General features: G+C 38.1%; 1 protein-coding gene across 1 annotated transcript in view; it reads left to right on the top strand.

Moving 5' to 3' along the window:
- Positions 1 to 24,358, top strand: part of ACVR1C (activin A receptor type 1C) — an 84,971-nt gene that overhangs the window by 23,260 nt on the left and 37,353 nt on the right. Inside the window, exon 2 of the mRNA XM_059052015.2 lies at positions 22,159 to 22,389. Within this exon, the coding sequence (XP_058907998.1) occupies positions 22,159 to 22,389 (231 nt within the window). The remainder of the gene's footprint in view (positions 1 to 22,158; positions 22,390 to 24,358) is intronic.

Here is a 24,358-nt window from a genome sequence, read left to right as displayed (position 1 = left end):
GATAATCCCTAGAAGTCTGAGAATTACATATATTTTTAAAATTATGAATTTAAAAATGTCATCTCCCACTCATCAGCTCCCACTCCTACCCTTCTTTGAATAGAAGAAGGTAATGCTGCCCATTTCATGCTTGTACAATATAAGTTCTTCACAGTATCCAAGCTAAACCTTTGAGTTTTGGGGTCAGTGTTGCAAAGAGGCCCGGTGGGATCAGCCTTAGAGAAAACTTTCCTTTTAAATCACTTGCCCTCCTCTTCCCCTTTCAACTCTTCACTTGCCACTCTATTTTTAGTTAGAGCAGCTCCTTACTTTGTATAGTTTCCTTTTATTTCTAGATTGAGAATTATCTATTCCTTACCATATCTGATCATAGAAATGAAGAACTGTGGATTGTGATAAAAATTTCTGACAAGTGAGCCCTTAAGAATGCTGAAGACTTTAACTTTTCAATTTTATTTGCCACTTTCATTCTAAACTTGAGACCATTACGTCTCTTTTTCTCTCTGCATATTCTTTTAGTCCTGTTGTTTGACTATTAATTATTAGTTCCATTTTTCTTTATTGATTATTTTAATTGCCTCCTTTAAATAAGTCAGAACTTCCTTAGCTTTAAAAAGTTTATCTTTGTATCAACTTTCTGTATTTTATTCCATTTTTTATAAATAGATGAAATATTTCACATGTTCCTGTTCTCCTTTCATCACCAAATTCTCTGTGATCCTCTCCCACTTGATTTCTATCTTCTCCACTTCATAGAGATTGAAAAGACCACACTAGCTTTCTATGACTCAGTGGACTTCCAAAGTATGAACTCTGATTATATACTTCAATCTTCAGCAGAATGATGCAATATTCTCCTGAACAGGTTTCTTCGAGAACTAAGATTCTAGGACAATGACTTCTTTGTTCTCTGGGTATGCAATCGCTCACATTGCTCTATCTCATACTGCATGGTGGCTATCTATGCATTCACCTCTTGGAGTCATAGATCTTTAGAACTGGGAAGGACATTAGAGGTCATCTAATTGAATTCTTTCTTGGATGGATCAGTTGAGGTCACAGAAGACTCAAAGGCCATGTTACTAGAACTAGGATTAACACCCTGCCTCCAAAATAAACTGAACTGAATCAGAACTCCTGGGCCATTCTTTTCTTTACATAGGTTCATTTCTCCGTGCAACAGAGTAGCAATCTGTACTCATCACTATAAGATATTGCTGGAAATCATATCCTTCAGGAGGTGGTTATAATTGGTAATAATTTCTCATGGAAACAATATTAAAATTATATGGTGTGTTCCTAATTAAGAGCTCATCAAGTAAATCACAGATTTGAGAAGCAGTATATTGAACGCAGGTCTGTAATAATTTAAAAAATACCTTCTTCCAAGTTCAATAAAATAGACCTAAAAGTACAGGTTGATTAAATAAAGTGTTAATATCTGTGCCCCAATACTGGTGGAAGCATTTGCAAAGTGAATCTTTGGCAGGTGAGCATTTGCCTAGACTGAGCTCATTGAGTTGAGCCCAGAAGGCCCAGCAGTCTGTTTTCTGAACAAAGAAGTCCCTTGTTAGTCAAACACTGTGCTGTTTTCCACTATTAGCTTTCTTTGTAGCTTGGCCTGCATGGCTTTTATTATTCAGTTTTTTGGAACATTTCATATTGAATAAAAATAGCACTATGGATGGTTGCTTCTTGCATTTAAGAGAACATTCCTATGTGGATTGTGGCCATTGATCATGAACAAAACAAAGTACAGGAACAGGTTGAACACTCAAGTTCCACGTTCTGATGCACAGTTCATCCCCAGATGAACAATCTGTATCAGAAAATGACAAAATAAATGTAACATGATAAAATACAATTATGTTTTTCAACATTTGAAAATTTAAAAAGATATCCTTGATCTTATTAAGGTCTGTCCTTAAACCTGTGATTTATGTCCTTCCTTACTTCATTGGTATTATAATTCCCTTTCTTTTTGGAAATGATGGTAATAGAGTGTGTGTTTTCTTTTTTTTTTTTAATGTTCTTCCTTGGGAAAGCAAAAATTTATTTCAACCCTTGATTATTTAGTTCAACACTTGATTGAGTCCCAAAATTATTTTTGAGATTTTACGGGTGGGTGATATCCCCAAATCTGGTAACCACTACTATCAAGTGTGATTTTATGTGAACATCAACATAACAGCTCTATGGGCAATGGGATCTAAATGAATACACAAATAACAATAAGTATTAAAGGCTTAATTATCTGTTTTTCTTTTATTCATTTTATTTCCAATGTCAAATAATAGAAAACTAAGGGTGTCAGATTTTTATGTTTAGTTAAAAGAAATATGGGTTTTAAAAATGCTTGAGAGGGACTTCTCTGGTGGCGCAGTGGTTGAGAATCCGCCTGCCAGTGCAGGGGACACGGGTTCAAGCCCTGGTCGAGGAAGATCCCACATGCTGTGGAGCAACTAAGTCCACGTGCCACAGCTACTGAGCCTGCGCTCTAGAGACCGTGTGCCACAACTACTGAAGCCCGTGCACCTAGAGCCTGTGCTCTGTAGCAAGAGAAGCCACCACAATGAGAAGCCTGCATACCGCAACAAAGAGTAGCCCCCGCTCACCACAACGAGAGAAAGCCTGTGTGCAGCAACAAAGACCCAACGCAGCCAAAAATAAATAAATTTATTTTAAAAAATGCTTGAGAAATGCTACTCGGGAGTGGAGGTTATTCTGTAAAAAGTAGCCCACGTCCTCTCTATGCTGCCACTAGATGGTACCCAGGATCACTGGGAAGGCATCTCTGGAGTGAGACTCTCTCTGGGCAGGCAAGGGGTGAAGCCAGCTGGAGCTGACTGGGTCTGGAATTTACTCATACCAAAGCCTGGCTGACATCCTGGGGATCCAGGCAACCTGAGGGAGGACCTGCAAACCGTTCAGGTGAAGAGTAGGTGGAAATCCCCAGGCCCTGTACTGGGGGAGTGCTCTGAGTCCCAACCTGCAACTCCAGGGAAGGTGACTGAACCTTCCCAGTCAGTGCTAGAAGAGTTGAGGGGCCCTTGGGAGGGTGGTGCCTGGGACACTGAGATGCTTAGACTGGGAATGTAGTTCCATCTGGGGAATGGGTGTGACAAGAATATATTGGCAAAATGGGGACAAGTTAGTGCCCATATATTTCAGCCCCATAACAGGTGCTATTTCCCCACTGTCCAGTGGGTGAGGACTGCCATGCTTCCCCCAGGCTGGTGGGGCTGGCTGGAGGGTTTTGAGGACTGCTGAGAGTGTGGGGCGGGACTGTTACTCTGAACGGGGGAGGGGAGGAGACTGGGGATGGTGAAGAGCAATTGTGCTTCTCAATACTCACCTCAAAGTAGCCTTCCCTATCCACCCCTGCCCCCTCCCCAGCTGAATTAAGCAGCGCTCAGCCTCTGTGTCCTAATACACTGTGTACACATCTCTGGCTCCGTTTTCTACATTATAGTACTGTCCTTTAACACTGCAATTTCTTTAGGGAATGACCTTTTTGCTTTCCTCCCTACCTCCTTTCCTTAGCTCTTACCATGGTGTTTGACACATAATAAATACTTGTGATGGTTAATTTTACGAGTCAACTAGACGAGGCCATGGTACCCAGGTTTTGATCAACAGTGTGGATTTTGTTGTGAAGTTATTTTTAAGATGAGATTAACATTTAAATCAATAGTCTTAGAGTAAAGCAGATTACCCTCCATAATTGGGTGGGCCTCATCATATCAGTTAAAGACCTTTTGAGGAAAACTAAGGTCCCAGAAGAAGGAATTCTGCCTCCAAACCATTTTTAGACTTGAGTTGAGACATCATCTCTTCCCTAAGTCTCCATTCTCCTGGCCTATCCTGCAGATTTGGAATTGTTAACCTCTACAATCCAGTGACCAATTCCTTAGAATAAATTTCTCTTTCTCTCTGTAGATATAGGTACAGATGTATATATATATATATATATATATATATATATATATATATATATATATACACACATACGCGCGCGTGTGTGTGCACATATCCTACTGGTTCTGTATCTCTGGAAAACCCTAACTCATACAATATCCTTTTTGTTAAAGTCTAGTTTACATTTATCACCATATACTATCACAAAATTTTAATTTTCAGATTCTACATATAAGTGAAATCATATGATGTTTGTCTTTCTCTGTCTGACTTACTTCACTTGGCATAATGCCCTCAAGGTCCAGACATGTTGTAACAAATGGCAAGACTTCATCCCTTTTTATGGCTGAATAATATTCCTCTGTGTGTGTGTGTGTGTGTGTGTGTGTGTGTGTGTGTGTGTACCATATTTTCTTTATCCATTCATCTGTTGATGGACATAGGTTCCATATCTTGGCAATAGTAAATAATGTTGCAGTGAACATTCTTTACATATATAATGTTCATATACCTTTTCAAGTTTGCGTTTTTGTTTTCTGTGAATAAATATCCAGAAGTGGAATTGCTGATTATAATATAGTTCTATTTAAAATTTTTTTAGGGACCTCCATACTGTTTTCCAGAGTGGCTGCACCAATTTATATCCCCATGAACAGTGTACAAGGTTTCCCTTTTCTGCACATTCTCACCACCTCACTTGTTTGTTCTTTCCTTCTTTCTTTTTCTTTTTTTTTGATAATAGCCATTCTAACAGGTATAAGATGATATCTTCTTGCGGTTTTGATTGCACTTCCCTGATACAAATTCTTTAAAATTGCAACATTCTTTTAATAATGATTTAAAAAACATTTTTAACATCTGGGAACTTGGCATAAAATAATTCACTTATCACCTTTCCTGGTGGCACAGTGGTTAAGAATCTGCCTGCCAATGCAGGGGACATGGGTTTGAGCCCTGATCCAGGAAGATCCCACATGACGTGCTGCAACTAAGCCCATGCGCTACAACTACCAAGCCTGTGCTCTAGAGCCTGTGAGCCACAACTACTGAGCCCACATGCCACAACTACTGAAGCCCGCATGCCTAGAGCCCATGCTCCACAACAAGAGAAGCCACTGCAATGAGAAGCCTGTGCACTGCAATGAAGAGTAGCTCCTGCTCGCCACTGCTAGAGAAAACCTGCATGCAGCAACGAAGACCCAATGCAGTCAAAAAGAAATAAATAAATTAATTTAAAAAAAAGATTTATGTAGTTTTTCATACCACAATCAAATTCCACATGAATTTAATGGTTAGTGTATAAAAAATCATTAGGTGGAATAAAATATTGAACATTTAGAAAACATCTGGATGGGAGATTTTTCAAGCTTGAAGGCAAAGGAGTAAAGTGCCAAGTAAAAGACTGGTAATCCAAAAGAAATATATATATATTTCAAAACAATGAAGATGGTACATTAGGAAAAAAGCAAATAAAATGAAAGTGGGAAAGGTTATATGTGACAAATATGACAAAGGACTTCTATCTTTATAGACAGCTCTTTCAAACTGAGAAGTTTTAAGATTTATCCAAGAGATAAATGGCATGGACGAAAAATTCACCTAAGAGAAAATCCAGAGGAAATACTAAAAAAAATTTCAACCCCATTAGGAGGGAAAAGCAGATTAAAATGAGATGCAACTTCCATCTGTCATTAAGTTTTTAGTGAGAATATCTAATGCTGAAAAATGTATTGTGAAATAGGTACTTTCATAAGGGCCAATGGAAATCTTAATAAGTACAACTTTTGGAAGGCTGACAATTCTATCAAGAATGTCAGATGTTGTAATTTTTGGGGCTCTAGATTAGGAAATTAAATTTGGTTAAAAATTAATCCATAAAGATGTTCAACAGTGTTATTTAATTGCAAAAATTAGAAACAACGAAACACCTAAAAGTAAGGAAATGCTATATGCCATCCATTTACATTAATATTAGGTCTATCAATACCATCGAATAACCATAAAAAAGATATTATAAAGCTCATGATATAATGCTGACAGACTTAAAAAGCAGCACTTAAAATTGTGTTTGTAGGTAGAATTCAACTGTGAAAAACTCTTACAGAAAAAACTAGAAGAAAATATACCACAATGAGAATATTATAGGGTTTTGAGTTGTGTTATGAATTTAGCTATCTTATATCCTTCTGTACTTTGCAGTTTTTTACAATTTTTAATTTAATACTTGTTAAATGGGTTTTTATAATACGCCATACCCTCTTCTAGTTGTTGGGGAATATGATGGTAGATAAGGCAGGAAAAGATCCCTGTCCTCATGAAGTTTTCATTCTAGTGAGGCTGATATAAATAAGCTAATTACAGATTGCAGTTAAGTACCAGAAAGGATGGAGAGCAGATGGTCTGGCAAGAGGAGTCTGTGAAGATTTCTCTGAGGTGGTGATGTTCGAGCTGAGATCTGAAGAATTAGAAGGAAAGAAAGAGCATGACAGGCAAAGGGACCAGTCTGAGCAAAGACAATGATGTGGGAAAGAACTTGTTATTTAGAGCTATAACATGAGGAGACTGGTGTGTCCAGGAGGCTTAGTTATAAGAAATGAGGTTCAAGGATTGAGAAGAATCCAGACTTACTAGGCTCATAGGTCATAATAATGATTGTGGATTTTGTTTTATCCTAAATGTAATTGGAATGAATTGAGAGTTACTCTTCTCCTAGGCAGAAGACAATACAAAATCTCAAGACTTGAAGGAACCGTTTGATAAGGAACCACTTAGGCTGCCAATGTAAGAAAACTTCTCAAATTCAGTAAGAAGTATATGGGAGGGTAGCAGAAGACATGTGTCCTGTGATTAGGAACAGCCTTTTCTTTGACATGATGCTTTGAGATGGGAGACCCCAAACAGAGTCAGTCCTTTTCTTCCTTACATGACTACAGTCAAGATCTAAAGTTGTAATCGTGTATATACTGTGATTTAGGAATTAGTCAAGAGTCTGGATGTCAAGATCAATTCAGAGAGGCTTTGAACTTTCCTCTACTTCCCCAACATATCATGCTGACATCGAAAAGAACATTACATTCTCATATGATAAATATAGAGCAAGATAAATCATATTTAATATTGACTGGAGAAGTTTTGTTGGATTACAAACCAGTAGGATCCACTCACCCACTGAAATATGTGTGGATTTGGAGGTACAAACCTGTCCTTCACTGGGTGCTCATATTTCTAACCCCAGCTTTCTATCTATGATAGATAGGGTAACCCAAAAATTACTTTTATTGAGAATTGTGACCTGAGCTCAGAGCAGAAGAGGTCTATAAAATCGGAAGGATCTTTAGAAATCTAATCTACTTCCTGACTTTATGATATATCGGATGAGGAGTCTAAGATGCGGAGAGGTTGAGAAATTTGTCTGAAGTCTTAGGTGGTTTATGGTAAAGGTGGGCTGAAACCTCAGGTTTCATTTAGTGCTGCTTTATTTATTTATTCATTTATTTATTTTGTGGTACGCGGGCCTCTCACTGTTGTGGCCTCTCCCGTTGTGGAGCACAGGCTCCGGACGCGCAGGCTCAGCGGTCATGGCTCACGGGCCCAGCCACTCCGCGGCATGTGGGATCTTCCCGGACCGGGGCACGAACCCGTGTCCCCTGCATCGGCAGGGGGATTCTCAATCACTGCGCCACCAGGGAATCCCTGCTTTATTTTTTAATATTTATTTTATTCTATTTTATTTACTTATTTATTTATTTTGGCTGCATCGGGTCTTACTTGCAGCACACAGAGTCTTTGCTGAAGCGTGCGGGATCTTTCACTGCGGCGTGGGCTCTTCATTGTGGCACGCGGGCTCCAGGGTGCGTGGTCTCTGTAGTTTGCGGCTCTCTCACTGAGGCGCGTGAGCTCGGTAGTTGTGGCATGTGGGCTTAGTTGCCCCTTGGCATGTGGGATCTTAGTTCCGCGACCAGAGATTGAATCTGCATCCCTTGCATTGGAAGGCGGATTCTTTACCACTGGACCACCAGGGAAGTCCCTTTACTGCTGCTTTTGGATTGAGGACATTCAGAATGGCTGTTATTAGAATTCAAGATGTGCTGGACTTTTCCTAAATTGAGCTCTACAACTGGAGGTGAAAGCGGTTCACCTAGCATCCCTCCTGTTAGGGTGGTTCTGCTCCTTCTCAGCCATGAGAATGAGGCCTCCTGGAACAGGGAATATAATTGCCACTTGCACAAAGGAATGGTTTTCCGTTGTGCTGGGTATACATTCCTGTATTTTAGGAGTTATGAATTTCTTTGGATATAGCTGGGCAAATATAATGTCTAGAAGTTGAATTTCTGCTTAAAGCTCATTTAGCCAAAAAGTTTGCTTTTATATTGCCCATATTTTATTTATTTATTTAGCATCTTTATTGTAGTATAATTGCTTTACAAGGCTGTTGTTAGTTTCTGCTGTATAACAAAGTGAATCAGCTATATGTATTCATATATCCCCATAACCCCTCCCTCTTGCATCTCCCTCCCACCCTCCCTATCCCACCCCTCTAGGTGGTCACAAAGCAGTGAGCTGATCTCCCTGAGCTATGCAGCTGCTTCCCACTAGCTATCTATTTTACATTTGGTAATGTATATATGTCAATGCCACTCTCTCACTTTATCCCAGCTTACCGTTCCCCCTCCCCGTGTCCTCAAGTCCATTCTCTATGTCTGCATCTTTATTCCTGTCTTGCCCCTAGGTTCATCAGAACCTTTTTTTTTTTTTTTTTTTTTAGATTCCATATATATGTGTTAGCATATGGTATTTGTTTTTCTCTTTCTGACTTACTTCACTCTGTATGACAGACTCTAGGTCCATCCACCTCAATACAAATAACTTAGTTTCATTTCATTTTGTGGCTGAGTAATATTCCATTGTATATATGTGCCATATCTTCTTTATCCATTCATTAGTCGATGGACACTTAGGTTGCTTCCACATCCTGGCTATTGTAAATAGTGCTGCAATGAACATTGTGGTACATGACTCTTTGAATTACGGTTTCCTCAGGGTATATGCCCAGTAGTAGGATTGCTGGGTCATATGGTAGTTCTATTTGTAGTTTTTTAAGGAACCTCCATACTTATCTCCATAGTGGCTGTACCAATTCACATTCCCACCAGCAGTGCAAGAGTGTTCCCTTTTCTCCACACCCTCTCCAGCATTTATTGTTGGGAGATTGTTTTGATGATGGCCATTCTGACCGGTGTGAGATGATATCTCATTGTAGTTTTCATTTGCATTTCTCTGATTAATGATGGTGAGCATTCTTTCATGTGTTTGTTGGCAACCTGTATATCTTCTTTGGAGAAATGTCTATTTAGGTCTTCTGCCCATTGTTGGATAGAGTTGATTGTTTTTTGGTTATTGAGCTGCATGAGCTGCTTGTAAATTTTAGAGATTAATCCTTTGTCAGTTGCTTCATTTGCAAATATTTTCTCCCATTCTGAGGGTTGTCTTTTGGTCTTGTTTATGGTTTCCTTTGCTGTGCAAAAGCTTTTAAGTTTCATTAGGTCCCATTTGTTTATTTTTGTTTTTATCTCCATTTCTCTAGAAGGTGGGTCAAAAAGGATCTTGCTGTGATTTATGTCATAGAGTGTTTTGCCTATGTTTTCCTCTAAGAGTTTGATATTATCAGACCTTATATTTAGGTCTTTAATCCATTTTGAGCTTATTTTTGTGTATGGTGTTAGGGAGTGTTCTAATCTCATACTTTTACATGTACCTGTCCAGTTTTCCCAGCACCACTTATTGAAGAGGCTGTCTTTTCTCCACTATACATTCCTGCCTCCTTTATCAAAGATAAGGTGACCATATGTGCATGGGTTTATCTCTGGGCTTTCTATCCTGTTCCATTGATCTATATTTCTGTTTTTGTGCCAGTACCATACTGTCTTGATTACTGTAGCTTTGTAGTATAGTATGAAGTCAGGGAGCCTGACTCCTCCAGCTCCATTTTTCATTCTCAAGATTGCTTTGGCTATTCGGGGTCTTTTGTGTTTCCATACAAATTGTGAAATTTTTTGTTCTAGTTCTGTAAAAAATGCCAGTGGTTGTTTGATAGGGATTGCATTCAATCCATAGATTGCTTTGGGTAGTAGAGTCATTTTCACACTGTTGATTCTTCCAATCCAGGAACATGGTATATCTCTCCATCTATTTGTCTCATCTTTAATTTCTTTCATCAGTGTCTTATAATTTTCTGCATACTGGTCTTTTGTCTCCTTAGGTAGGTTTATTCCTAGATATTTTATTCTTTTTGTTGCAATGGTAAATGGGAGTGTTTTCTTAATTTCACTCTCAGATTTTCCATCATTAGTGTATAGGAATGCCTGAGATTTCTGTGCATTAATTTTGTATCCTACTACTTTACCAAATTCATTGTTTAGCTCTAATGGTTTTCTGGTAGCATCTTTAGGATTCTCTTTGTATAGTATCATGTCATCTGCAAACAGTGACAGTTTTACCTCTTCATTTACAATTTGGATTCCTTTTATTTTTTTCTTCTCTGATTACTGTGGCTAAAAGTTGCAAAACTATGTTGAATAAGAGTGGTGAGAGTGGACAACCTTGTCTTGTTCCTGATCATAGTGGAAATGGTTTCAGTTTTTCATCATTGAGAATGATGTTGGCTGTGGGTTTGTCAACATGGTCTTTATTATGTTGAGGTAAACCCCCTTTCCAGAGGGTTTTTATCATAAATGGGTGTTGAATTTTGTCAAAATCTTTTTCTGCATCTATTGAGATGATCATGTGGTTTGTCTCCTTCAATTTGTTAATATGGTGTATCACATTGACTGATTTGCATATATTGAAAAATCTTTGCATTCCTGGGATAAACCCCACTTGATCATGGTGTATGATCCTTTTAATGTGCTGTTGGATTCTGTTTGCTAGCATTTTGTCGAGGATTTTTGCATCTATGTTCATCAGTGATATTGGCCTTTAGTTTTCTTTTTTGTGACATCTTTTTCTGGTTTTGGTATCAGGGTGATGGTGGCCTCGTAGAATGAGTTTGGGAGTGTTCCTCCCTCTGCTATATTTTAGAAGAGTTTGAGAAGGATAGGTGTTAGCTCTTCTCTAACTGTTTGATAGAATTTGCCTGTGAAGCCATCTGGTCCTGAGCTTTTGTTTGTTGGAAGATTTTTAATCACAGTCTCAATTTCAGTGCTTGTGATTGGTCTGTTTATATTTTCCATTTCTTCCTGGTTCAGCCTTGGAAGGTTGTGCTTTCTAAGAATTTGTCCATTTCTTCCAGGTTGTCTATTTTATTGGTATAGAGTTGCTTGTAGTAATCTCTCATGATCCTTTGTATTTCTGCAGTGTCAGTTGTTACTTCTCCTTTTTCATTTCTAGTTCTATTAATTTGAGTGTTCTCCCTTTTTTTCTTGATGAGTCTGGCTAATGGTTTATCAATTTTGTTTATCTTCTCAAAGAACCAGCTTTTAGTTTTATTGATCTTTGCTATTGTTTCCCTCATTTCTTTTTCATTTATTTCTGATCTGATCTTTATGATTTCGTTCCTTCTGCTAACTTTGGGTTTTTTTTTTTGTTGTTGTTGTTCTTTCTCTAATTGCTTTAGGTGTAAGGTTAGGTTGTTTATTTGATATGTTTCTTATTTTTTGAGGTAAGATTGTATTTCTATAAACTTCCCTCTTAGAACTGTTTTTGCTGCATCCCATAGGTTTTGGGTTGTCGTGTTTTCATTGTCATTTGTTTCTAGGTATTTTTTGATTTCCTCTTCTATTTCTTGAGTGATCTCTTGGTTATTAAGTAGTGTACTGTTTAGCCTCCATGTGTTTGTATTTTTTGCAGGTATTTTTCCTGTAATTGATATCTAGTCTCATAGCATTGTGGTCAGAAGAGATACTTGATATGATTTCAATTTTCTTAAAATAACCAAGGCTTGATTTGTGACCCAAGATATGGTCTCTCCTGGAGAATGTTCCATGAGCACTTGAGAAGAATGTGTATTCTGTTTTTCTTAGATGGACTGTCCTATAAATATGAATTAAGTCCTTCTTGTTTAATGTGTCATTTAAAGCTTGTGTTTCCTTATTTATTTTCAATTTGGACAATCTGTCCATTGGTGAAAGTGGGGTGTTAAAGTCCCCTACTATGATTTTGTTGTGGTCAATTTCCCCTTTTATCGCTGTTAGCATTTGCCTTATGTATTGAGGTGCTCTTTGTTGGGTGCATAAATATTTATAATTGTTATATGTTCTTCTTGGATTGATCCCTTGATCATTATGCAGTGTCCTTCTTCATCTCCTATAATAGTCTTTATTTTAAAGTCTATTTTGTCTGATATGAGAATTGCTACTCCAGCTTTCTTTTGATTTTCATTTCCATCCCCTCACTTTTAGTCTGTATGTGTCCTTAGGTCTGAACTGTGTCTCTTGTAGATAGCATATATATGGGTCTTGTTTTTGTATCCATTCAGCCAGTCTATGTCTTTTGGTTGGAGCATTTATTCCATTTACATTTAAGGTAATTATCAATATGTGTGGTCCTATTACCATTTTTTAAATTGGTTTGGGTTTGTTTTTTTTTTTTTTTTTTTTTTTTTTGGTACACGGGCCTCTCACTGTTGTGGCCTCTCCCGTTGTGGAGCACAGGCTCCGGAGGCGCAGGCTCAACGGCCATGGCTCACGGGCCCAGCCGCATGTGGGATCTTCCCAGACCGGGGCACGAACCCATGTCCCCTGCATCGGCAGGCGGACTCTCAACCACTGTGCCACCAGGGAAGCCCCTTTGGGTTTGTTTTTGTAAGTCTCTTGTGTTTCCTGCCTAGAGAAGTTCCTTCAGCATTTGTTGTAAAGCTGGTTTGTTAGTGCTGAATTCTCTTAGCTTTTGCTTGTCTGTAAAGGTTTTAATTTCTCTGTCGAATCTAAATGATATCCTTGCTGGGTAGGGTAATCTTGGCTGTATGTTTTTCCCCTTCATCATTTTAAATATGTCCTGCCAGTCCCTTCTGGTTTGCAGAGTTTCTGCTGAAAGATCAGTTGTTAACCTTATGGAGATTTCCTTGTATGTTATTTGTTCCTTTTCCCTTGCTGCTTTTAATATTTTTTCTTTGTATCTAATTTTTGATAGTTTGATTAATATGTGTCTTGGCATGTTTCCCCTTGTATTTATCCTATAGGGGACTCTCTGCCCTGCCTGGACTTGATTGACCATTTCCTTTCCCATATTAGGGAAGTTTTCAAGTATAATCTCCTCAAATATTTTCTCAGACTCTTTCTTTTTCTCTTTCTCTTCTGGGATGCCTATAATTCGAATATTGGTGAGTTTAATGTTGTCCCAGAGGTCTCTGAGGCTGTCCTCAATTCTTTTCCTTCTTTTTTCTTTATTCTTCTCTTTGGTAGTTATTTCCACTATTTTATCTTCTAGGTCACTTATCTGTTCTTCTGCCTCAGTTATTCTGCTATTGGTTTCTTCTAAAAAATTTTTAATTTCATTTATTGTGTTGTTCATAATTGTTTGTTTGCTCTTTCATTCTTCTAGGTCCTTGTTAAACATGTCTTGTATTTTCTGCATTCTATTTCCAAGATTTTGGATCATCTTTACTATCAGTACTCTGAATTCTTTTTCAGGTAGATAGCCTATTTCCTCTTCATTTGTTTGGTCTGGTGAGTTTACCCCTTGCTCCTTCATGTATTGTGTATTTCTCTGTCTTCTCATTTTCCTTAACTTACTGTGTTTGGGGTCTCCTTTTCGCAGGCTGCAGGTTCACAGTTCCCATTGTTTTTGGTGTCTGCCCCCAGTGGCTAAGTTTGGTTTAGTGGTTTGTGTAGGCTTCCTGGTGGAGGGTACTGGTACCTGTGTTCTGGTGGATGAGGCCAGATCTTGTGTTTCTGGTGGGCAGGGCTGCACCTGATGGTGTGTTTTGGGATGTCTGTGAACTTACTATGATTTTAGGCAGCCTCTCTGCTAATGGGTGGGGTTGTGTTTGTGTCTTGCTAGTTGTTCGTCATGGCATGTCCAGCACTGTAGCTTGCTGGTCATTGAGTGGAGCTGGGTCTTAGTGTTGAGACGGGGATCTCTGGGAGAGCTCTCGCCAATTGGTATAACATGGGGTCCGTAGGTCTCTGGTGGACCAATGTCCTGAACTCGGCTCTCTTACCTCAGGGGCTCAGTCCTGACACCTGGCTGGAGCATGAAGACCCCTGTCAGCCACATGGCTCAGAATAAAAGGTAGAAAAAAAAGAAAGAAAAATAAATAAAGTTATTAAAATTAAAAAAAAATTATTAAAATAAAAAAATTAATTAAAGAAAAAGAAGAGAGCAACCAAACCAATAAACAAATCCACCAATGATAACAAGTGCTAAAAACTATACTAAAAAGGAAAACAGACTGACAGAACCCTAGGACAAATGGTAAAAGCAACCATATACAGGCAAAATGACATAAAGAAGCATACATATACACAGTCAGAAAAAGAGAAAAAGGAAAAGAAAAAAATATATATGTAAAAAAAGAAAGGAAGAGAGCAACCAAATCAATAAACAAATCTATCAATGATAATAAGCTCTAAATACTTAACTAAGATAAACATAAAACCAGAAACAAATTAGATGCAGAAAGCAAACCCCAAGTTTACAGTTGATCCCAAAGTCCACCACCTCAATTTTGGGATGATTCATTGTCTATTCAGATATTCCACAGATGCAGGGTACAACAAGTCAATTGTGGAGATTTAATCCACTGCTCCTGAGGCTGCTGGGAGAGATTTCCGTTTCTTTTTGTTCACACAGCTCCCAGGGTTCAGCTTTGGATTTGGCCCCGCCTCTGCATGTAGGTTGCCTGATGGCATCTGTTCTTTGCCCAGACAAGAGGGGGTTAAAGAAGTGTCTGGGGGCTTCCCCGGTGGCGCAGTGGTTGAGAATCCGCCTGCCGATGCAGGAGACACGGGTTCGTGCCCTGGTCCGGGAAGATCCCACATGCCGCGGAGCGACTGAGCCCGTGAGCCATGGCCGCTGGGCCTGTGCGTCCGGAGCCTGTGCTCCGCAATGGGAGAAGCCACGACAGTGAGAGGCCCGCATACCGCAAAAAAAAAAAAAAAAAAAAAAAAAAAAAAAAAAAAAAAAAAAAAAAAGAAGTGTCTGATTCGGGGTCTCTGGCTCACTCAGGCTGGGGGGAGGAGGAGGTATGGAATGTGGCACAAGACTGCAGTGGCAGAGGCCAGCGTGACCTTGCAACAGCCTGAGGCACGCTGTGTGTTCTTCCGGGGAAGTTCTCCCTGGATCCCGGGACCCTGGCAGTGGTGGGCTGCACAGGCTCCTGGGAGGGGAGGTGTGGATAGTGACCTGTGCTTGCACACAGGATTCTTGGTGGCTGCAGCAGCAGCCTTAGCGTTTTATGCCCATCTCTGATGTCCACACTGATGGCCACAGCTCATGCCTATCTCTGGAGCTCTTTTAGGTGGTGCTCTGAATCCCTTCTCCTCACGCCCTCCGAAACAATGGTCTCTTGACTCTTAGGCAGTTCCAGACTTTTTCCCTGACTCCCTCCCAGCTAGCTGTGGCGCACTAGCCCCCTTCAGGTTGTGTTCACATAGCCAACCCCAGAGATCCCAACCTCTCCTTGGGATCTGACCTCCAAAGCCCGAACCTCAGCTCCCAGCCCCCACCCTCCCCGGTGGGTGAGCAGACAAGCGTCTCAGGCTGATGAGTACTGGTTGGCACTGATCCTCTGTGAGGGAATCTCTCTGCTTTGCCCTCGGCACCCCTGTTGCTGAGCTCTCCTCCATTGCTCTGAAGGTTCCTCCCATCCTGCCCCCGCCCATCTCCACCAGTGAAGGGGCTTCCTAGTGTGTGGAAACTTTTCCTCCTTCACAGCTCCCACCCAGAGGTGCAGGTCCCGTCCCTATTCTTTTGTCTCGGTTTTTCCTTTTTTTCTTTTGCCCTACCCAGGTATGTGGGGAGTTTCTTGCCTTTGGGGAGGTCTGAGGTCTTCTGCCAGCATTCAGTAAGTGTTCTCTAAGAGTTGTTCCACATGTAGATGTATTTTTGATGTATTTTTGGGGAGGAAGGTGATCTCCGCATCTTACTCCTCTGCCATCTTGAAGGTCCTCTGCCCATATTTTATTAAAGCTACTTTCTTTTTCTATTCTATTTTTCCTTACCATTAAGAAAGGAAAATGTTTTGAAATGACCATATGACAAGAAAATAAAATTTTGAAAAGGAATAGAAAGGGTCAAAGAGTTTCCATTGCCCTGTCTAGCTTTACTTCACAGACAGTAGTGCCAGTCATCCTGGCTCCTTTCCTTTTGCTGTCCTTTTTATATTCAGCACACTGATGAGCTTGAGTTGTTCTTTTTTAACTCAGAAGTCTGCAAATGATGAAAGGCAGCAGGTCAAACCTGAGACAGTTTTCTGAATTTAAAAAATATTTTGCATTTTATGTCCCGCTCCCAAATTAGGGAAATTGAATCACCTAACTTCTGTAAAAGAGGAAAAGGTATGTGTCAGAAATTTATGTAAGGTACTGGCCAATAAATGTTTTAGCATATAACCCCCAAATGTAGGAAACTAGTTTATTGAAAATAGTATCTAATTCAAAACAACTAATGTTTCCCAACCAAATATTAGTAAGAATAGCACACAAACACAAGTGATACATTTGGTTCTTTTTTGTAGTATTATGGTCTTTACATTTCTAGACACCAGGGTGTGCTTGCCACCACATGTAAATATGGATGAACATTTATTTTCTGGTTGATTAGAAATATGCACATCCTTTGGTTTCATGTGGGTAACAGATGTCTTGTGGGTAACAGATGTCTTGGCTTTTATAGACTAATTGGCAAAAAGGGGGAAGAAGCGGATAATTAAAAGGGTAGGAGGAGACACAAGAAAAGTGCAATCTTCCTTGTGGGGAAAATCTAATAGACCTCCTTATTACGGGTAATTACCTCCTTCTTCAACTTCATTTGCTATCCCTTTCCATATGGCTCAAGTACAGTATAATGGGAAAGTATAAAATAAAGAAATGTAAGTCTGACCTGTTGTCTGCTAACAACCAGTTTTATCCTGTCATAGAATATTCTAGTGTAATTGACTCAATAACATAATTTAAAAAAAAAAATATGGATGCATGTCTCATCTCTAATGGCAACCTATGTTTTAATTGGTAACACTAGAGATCTATGTTCAGTCTTGCATTTTTCATTTCCCACCAACCCACTATGTGCAAGACTGAATATGTAGGTTGTGTATTAGATATACATCTTAGGTTCGTTTTAGTTTGCTCTCTGTCAGTGCTACAGTACAGCCAATTGACTTGGAATAAATGAGGACATTTAGCAATTGTTTGAAGCCATTATCATCAACAAGTTCTCAGTTTTGTCATTGTTTTCCATCATGCAAGATTTAAAGTAAATGTGTTACTTACTATGTCTTAACTGTATCACTTTGGTCTGTATTATTCTTCTGATTGGTACCTTTTACTTTAAATTGAAGGAGATTCTTATAGCCTGTTAAACATTCAGTTAGAATCCACATTATTCCTTGATAAGAACTATTATGTAATCAATTTTATAAGGAGCTAGTAATGCTTCCAAGAGAAAGTATCAGATTATGTACTTAGAAACTTACACTTAATACAAAACTTAAACAAACTGAAAGGTAAGGTTATTTATACTAGATGTAAGGCACAGGATATTGACTTTTATTTGACCACTTGTCTCCTCAGAAAATATGTAGGTAGAATTTGTTTAAAAAGATAATTAGGACAATAAAGATCAAAATATCAATTGTCCATTGTTAAGTAACTATTAATTTCTTTTTGCTGTATTAGAATCAAATTTTATTCTAAAAATAAAGTATTTTCTTATATATAAAATATAAATTCTGTAATAAGTTATATTTTATTCACCATTGCTAGAAACTGGTGAGGTGGGAGGATGGTTTCTATACCCATCTTTTTTTTTTTTTTTAATATCAGCTTTGGTAGGATAGAGACAACATTGTTTGAGTAGTCTGATGACTGCCACATAAATTCAGTCACTTGATCTTTTTGAGCCTCATTTCATTATCTGTAAAATGGAGAGAGTGGCAACTAATTCCCATGGTTGCACTGGGAATTACACGCAACGATAAGCACACGTGAAACTAACATATGTTTAGTTATTGAGTATTTTATGGTTGTCTCCACTCATTGGACCCATATCCCTTAGTTACTTGCCTTGATTTCCAGGCTAGGCTTCTCATGGAAATAGAAAATTCAAGGAGACTCTGATGAAGAGTCTAGTAACAAATGGTTTGAGACTATGTGTCAGGAGAGTTATTCTTCCCAACTTCAGCCCCTTAAAATATGAGATTGAAGAATAACCACAGTGAGGTAGGTTTTTTAATTGTAAAAGAGTTTTCCATATTTTGTAATTGTAAGTTTCCATAAGTTGTAAATTCATAAAATTGTAAAATGTTGTCACTCTATGGGACTTCAGGATTTCTAGACCCACTGCCCCTCCCCTGGTTAATTTCCCATTATTCAGAGGAAGGCACTGAAGCCCTATAAAGTTAAATATCTTCTCCAAAGCCAATCAACAAGTGAGTGACAGAGCCAGGACTGGAAACTTGGTCTTTTCCTGAAATCTTTATCTGTACTATCACAAGACCACCCTTCTTTGTGACCACTGGGGATCTAGCCTGGACCATTAAAAGAATAAGAGCATTCAACTCACTCAGCCGTGCAGAAAGAGATGCATTTCTTTGTTATGCTTTTTATTTTTTATTTTTATTCTTTATTGGAGTATAATTGCTTTACAATGTTGTGTCAGTTTCTGCTGTACAATGAAGTGAATCAGCTATTTGTATACCTATATCCCCTCTCTTGGACCTCCCTCCCACCATCTCCCCCATCCCACCCATCTAGGTTGTCACAGAGCACCAAGCTGAGCTTCCTGTTCTTTATAGCATGTTCCTGTTAGCTATCTGTTTTATGTATGGTAGTGTATATATGTCAATCCTAATCTCCCAATTCATCCCACCCTCCCCTTCCCCCACTGTGTCCACATGTCCATTCTCTACGTCTACGTATCTATTCCTGCCCTGCAAATAGGTTCATCTATACCATTTTTTCTAGATTCCACATATATGCATTAATATCTGGTATTTGTTTTTCTCTTTCTGGCTTACCTCATTGTATGACAGACTCTAGGTCCATCCACATCTCTACAAATGACCCAATTTCGTTCCTTCTTATGGTTGAGTTTTATTCCATTGTATATATGTACCACATCTTCTTTATCTATTCATCTGTCATTGGACATTTAGGTTGTTTCCATGTCCTGGCTATTGTAAATAGTGCTGCAATGAACATTGGGTACATGTGTCCTTTTGAATTATGGTTTTCTCAGGATATATGCCCAGTAGTGGGATTGCTGAGTCATATGGTAGTTCTATTTTTAGTTTTTTAAGGAACCTCCATACTGTTCTCCATAGTGGCTGTATCAATTTACATTCCCACTAACAGTGCAAAAGGGTTCCCTTTTCTCCACACCCTCTCCAGCATTTATTGTTTGTAGATTTTTTGATGATGGCCATTCTGACCCATGTGAGGTGATACCTTATTGTAGTTTTGATTTGCATTTCTCTAACAATTAGTGATACTGAGCATGTGTCTCTTGGCCAACTGTATGTCTTCTTTGGTGAAATGTCTATTTAGGTCTTCCGCCCATTTTTTAACTGGGTTGTTTGGTTTTATGATATTGAGCTCCATGAGCTGTTTGTATATTTTGGAGATTAATCCTTTGTCCATTGCTTCATTTGCAAATATTGTCTCCCATTCTGATGGTTGTCTTTTCATCTTGTTTATGGTTTTCTTTGCTGTGCAAAAGCTTTTCAGTTTCATTAGGTCCCATTTGTTTATTTTTGTTTCTATTTTCATTACTCTAGGAGGTGGGTCAAAAAAGATCTTGCTGTGGTTTATGTCAAAGAGTGTTTTTCCTATGTTTTCCTCTAAGAGTTTTAAGCCCAGAGATAAACCCATACTCATATGGTCACCTAATTTATGACAAAGGAAGCAAGAATACACAATGGAGAAAGGACAGCCTCTTCAATAAGTGGCGCTGGGAAAAATGGACAGCTGCATGTAAAAAATGAAATTATAACACTAGCTAATACCATACACAAAAATAAGCTCAAAATGGATTAAAGACCTAAATTTAAGACTGGACACTGTAAAACTCTTAGAGGAAAACATAGGAAAAACACTCTTTGTTATGCTTTTTAAATGGTCTGTGCGCATTAGTTCATTCAGTCTTTCTTTATGGATTACAAATGTATTTTGATTATTTCATAGGACCACCAGCTTTAACTCCTCCAATAAAAGAAGACAGAGTCACTAATATTTACATAGTAATTCCTATGAACCAGGCATTATTCTTAGGACTTTATGTAGATTAACTATTTTATTCTCTATAATGACACCGTGAGGAGGAATATCTCACCTTTCATATAAGGGTGTGGAAGCACGGAGGAGCCAAGTAATAGCCAAGATTATTACCAGGATTTGAAGGCTTTTGTCAGATTTGAATCAGAGGATGCTAGAGAGAGGGAGATTCCACTGTCAGAAGATGCCTGTGTGGATGGATCTTTATTATATGAGCTCTCTTTTATGCAAGGAGAGTGACTTAAAACATTTCCAAATCATCTAGATTTTATATCTCTAGCTCTACTGAATCCCAATCAGTCTACATTATTAGATTCTACCATAGCACATTAATATCAACAAAAGATCATATTACTTTATATTGATAACCACTAGAATAAATAGAAGAGTAAGCTATTTTGCTTGATCCAATGTTGAGAAAAAAATGGTATTTTATTTCATGATTGTAAGTTCCTTAGCATGTAGTAATAAAAATGTTTGTAGGGATGGTATTTTACTGTTCAAGAACAATTATCAAAAGAAGAGATAATTTATATTGATCAATATGTGGTTTGTTCTTTCTTACACATGAAGTTATATAGGAATATTATCTATATTGCTTACATTGATATTTGAAGTTGAGTATAAAAATGGCCATTTCTGTCTCAAATATTTTACAGGTATAAAATCAGCTCCAATTTGAATAATTAGCAATTTAAAGACTTTAATTTGAGAAAAAAATGATTGTATGGAAAAACGTTGGACATTCAGAAATTGCAGGATGTTGTTACGATTTAACAAAACCTTCATTAAAGTAATGATACAAAAGGCTTATTAATTTATTTTAAATTATTATTTTAAAATAATTTAAATAAAATTTGAATAAATTACTCACAACCACTGGACTATTCCAGTGGTTGACGTGATGACAGATATTTAACGTCAGAACAGAAGTACTCTACCACTTTGAACATGTGAGTTAACGTGGGGTGTGTGTGTGTATATGTGTGTGTGTGTTTATTAAGTAGGGAATGTTGAGAAAACTTGAGAAGGAAGCAGATTAATTTAGCAAAGTCTAATTTTTGACAGTTTTATTGATGCGAATATATTAAATTCTACAATTGATGTGTTTTGCTCTACTGAAAAATGTGTTCATTAAAGAAAACTGCCTGAAGGTCATGGTCTATGTTCAAATGACTCTCATTCTGAGATGTATTCTTTAGTGAAGAGGGGGAAGTATAATGGCTCATCAATGCCATAAAGGTAACTGTGACAATACAATAATGTTAAAGAATCACAGAATATAAATGTGAAGAGTCACACTATTTTTTAAAGCTGTAAATATCTATGGTTAGGTTTGTGTTTAGCACATTCACTTAACAGTTTAAAGGATAAATTGTAAATGAACAGAATACACTGGACTGTTCAGTTACTCAGCTCCTGTAACAACACTTATGTTCTACAAGTGATGCTGCACAGCGCCCCTAGGTTGTTGTGTTACTGTATCCTAGCATTTCATAGGAGCTATTGATTTAGGAATGAGCTGGTTGAGCTTACAAAGGAGGGATTTACACCATGGATGAGAAAATTGTTTCAAAATATAGTAGCAACTGAAGAAATTGCTTGTAAAAATATAAGCAATAGTAAGTGATGATTGGGCAACCCTTTTGATAAAACACATTGCCGAGAGGGAATAACAGCTTTAGCATGTGTGTCTATCAAGTACTATTTAAACCCTCTTTCAATCTTCATAAAGATTGAATTTCTCTATTCAAGTATTATGAAATAAATTTGCATTATAGCTTCCTAAAGCTTTTTGCCTTACTTTTTCCAGGTTTGAAGTGTGTTTGTCTTTTGTGTGACTCTTCAAACTTTACCTGCCAAACAGAAGGAGCATGTTGGGCTTCCGTTATGTTAACCAACGGAAAGGAACAGGTGATCAAGTCCTGTGTCTCTCTCCCAGAATTAAATGCGCAAGTCTTCTGTCATAGTTCCAACAATGTTACCAAAACGGAATGCTGCTTCACAGATTTTTGCAACAACATAACTCTGCACCTTCCAACAGGTAAAGGGTTTATCTTTGTTCATGCCAAATTTAATTGTACTCTTGGAAAGTTATATACACATGATAGAAATCAAACTGTTTTATGTTTCTTTAAATAAGAAAATCTGTTTTACACTTCTCTCCCCCCCTCCCTTTTTTTTTTTTGGTAAAATTCTCTAGACCGTAGTTGAGGTTGATTTTTTAAAAATTGCACAAGACTGTCAAAACATTGACAACAGCATAACAATTTTGAAGAAATCTGTACACATGGGTTGTATTTTTTGAAGTGATTAATGAACCTAAAGTAAAATATAAATTTTTATGGATTCTCTTAAAGGAAAGAAATTAAAATGTATACCAAGAAACAAGAAGAGAAAAAAGAGCAAAACAAAAATAGTAGATTGCCGACTTTTATGGAGACAGAATTTTTTTTTTGTGGTACGCCGGCCTCTCACTGTTGTGGCCTCTCCCGTTGCGGAGTACAGGCTCCGGACGTGCAGGCCCAGCGGCCATGGCTCATGGGCCCAGCTGCTCCGCGGCATGCGGGATCTTCCCGGACCGGGGCACGAACCCGTGTCCCCTGCATCGGCAGGCGGATTCTCAACCACTGCGCCACCAGGGAAGGCCAAGACAGAATCTTTTTTTCATGGGTAACTTCTGCATATCTTCTTTGCCCACACTCAAGTGAGAGCACTCATTAACAGAAAGACAGATAGAATGGGATTTGGCCCTTCATTATTGTGCAAATATATTCTTGCATTTCGCCCAATTTCATGGAGTTTTATCCTAATTTACAAGGTATAAAAATCTTAATCTGGCCTTTTATCAATAATCTGGAGTCTGAAATTTTGGGGGCTAGTAAGAGACAAGTAATTTAAATTAAAAACTAATTTATGACATGAAAATATCCTGCTTGTAGATTTTCTTTAGTACATTAATATCTATACACAAATACATATTCTTCCTCACAAATGAACATTTACTGTTATCCAATCTCAGATATTCATATATCACCATATTCTAATATAGTATTTTTCACCTATTATTATTATTATTTTTAATAAATTAACTGCTCTCTCCCTTTTTTACTGGAGAACATTTACTTTATGCAAAAACTTGATATTACTTCTACAGATGAAAAACCAGTTTACTTGCCATAAATAAAAGGTAACTAAGTAAATAAACAAACAAATGTACTGACTGCATTACAGTTAGGTATTTTGTATTTTCTTTTTGTTTAAAAGAGAAGACAGTGGTGTTAAAGACATACTAACATGAAATGAGTCCTTTTGATACATAATCAGAAAAACTAAGAGAACTAGAGGAGAAATTCTTGTGTGATTCAATGTTATTTAGTATCATGTTGGTTTACCACTCCAATTAATCTCAAGAACCCTTAAAAATCATTTCACGAACCACCCCTAATACTTGTCCCATTCTTTGGGAAACACTACTCTGAAGTATTATCCTATGTGTTACAACCTCAGAAGTCATACTTGGCATATTTCATCCCCCAAAGCTACTAGGAGTCTTAGATTTTAGACCACAGTTATTTTGTCTCAGATTCCATAGACTTCCTTGGTTTGATAGTGATCTGGTATCTATTCTGATACCAGAATTTTTCTTTCCTTATATCTTCTCCCCTGGTTTTGGTGAACCAGAGAACCCTAAAATGAAGGTCCCCTATATTTGCTGCTGGTCTTCCCATGACCAAGATCCAAAAGATTAAGGAGGGGAAGGAAGTCTCCATATTAGGTTGTGGCAATGACCTCTTTAATGTGTCTTCTCAATAAAGAATTATCCATAAGACCATGTTCTGCCAGTCAGTATGGGTACAAGACAAGTACTTTGACTGCAACAAAAGGTCTTGGAGGACAAAATGGTTCACATGCAGCTGGGCAAATTAAAGGTGCTTAGGGCAGCTAGGATGTGGGTCCTTCCCAAACCAACTCTAAACTCTGCCTAACTACTGAGATGCCTGTGTTCTACC

This window comes from Kogia breviceps, chromosome 2 (genome assembly GCF_026419965.1).
Source record: "Kogia breviceps isolate mKogBre1 chromosome 2, mKogBre1 haplotype 1, whole genome shotgun sequence".
Taxonomy (NCBI): Eukaryota; Metazoa; Chordata; class Mammalia; order Artiodactyla; family Physeteridae; genus Kogia; species Kogia breviceps.
Note: the sequence above shows the minus strand (reverse complement) of the source record. Positions and strands in the feature narration are given on the sequence as shown.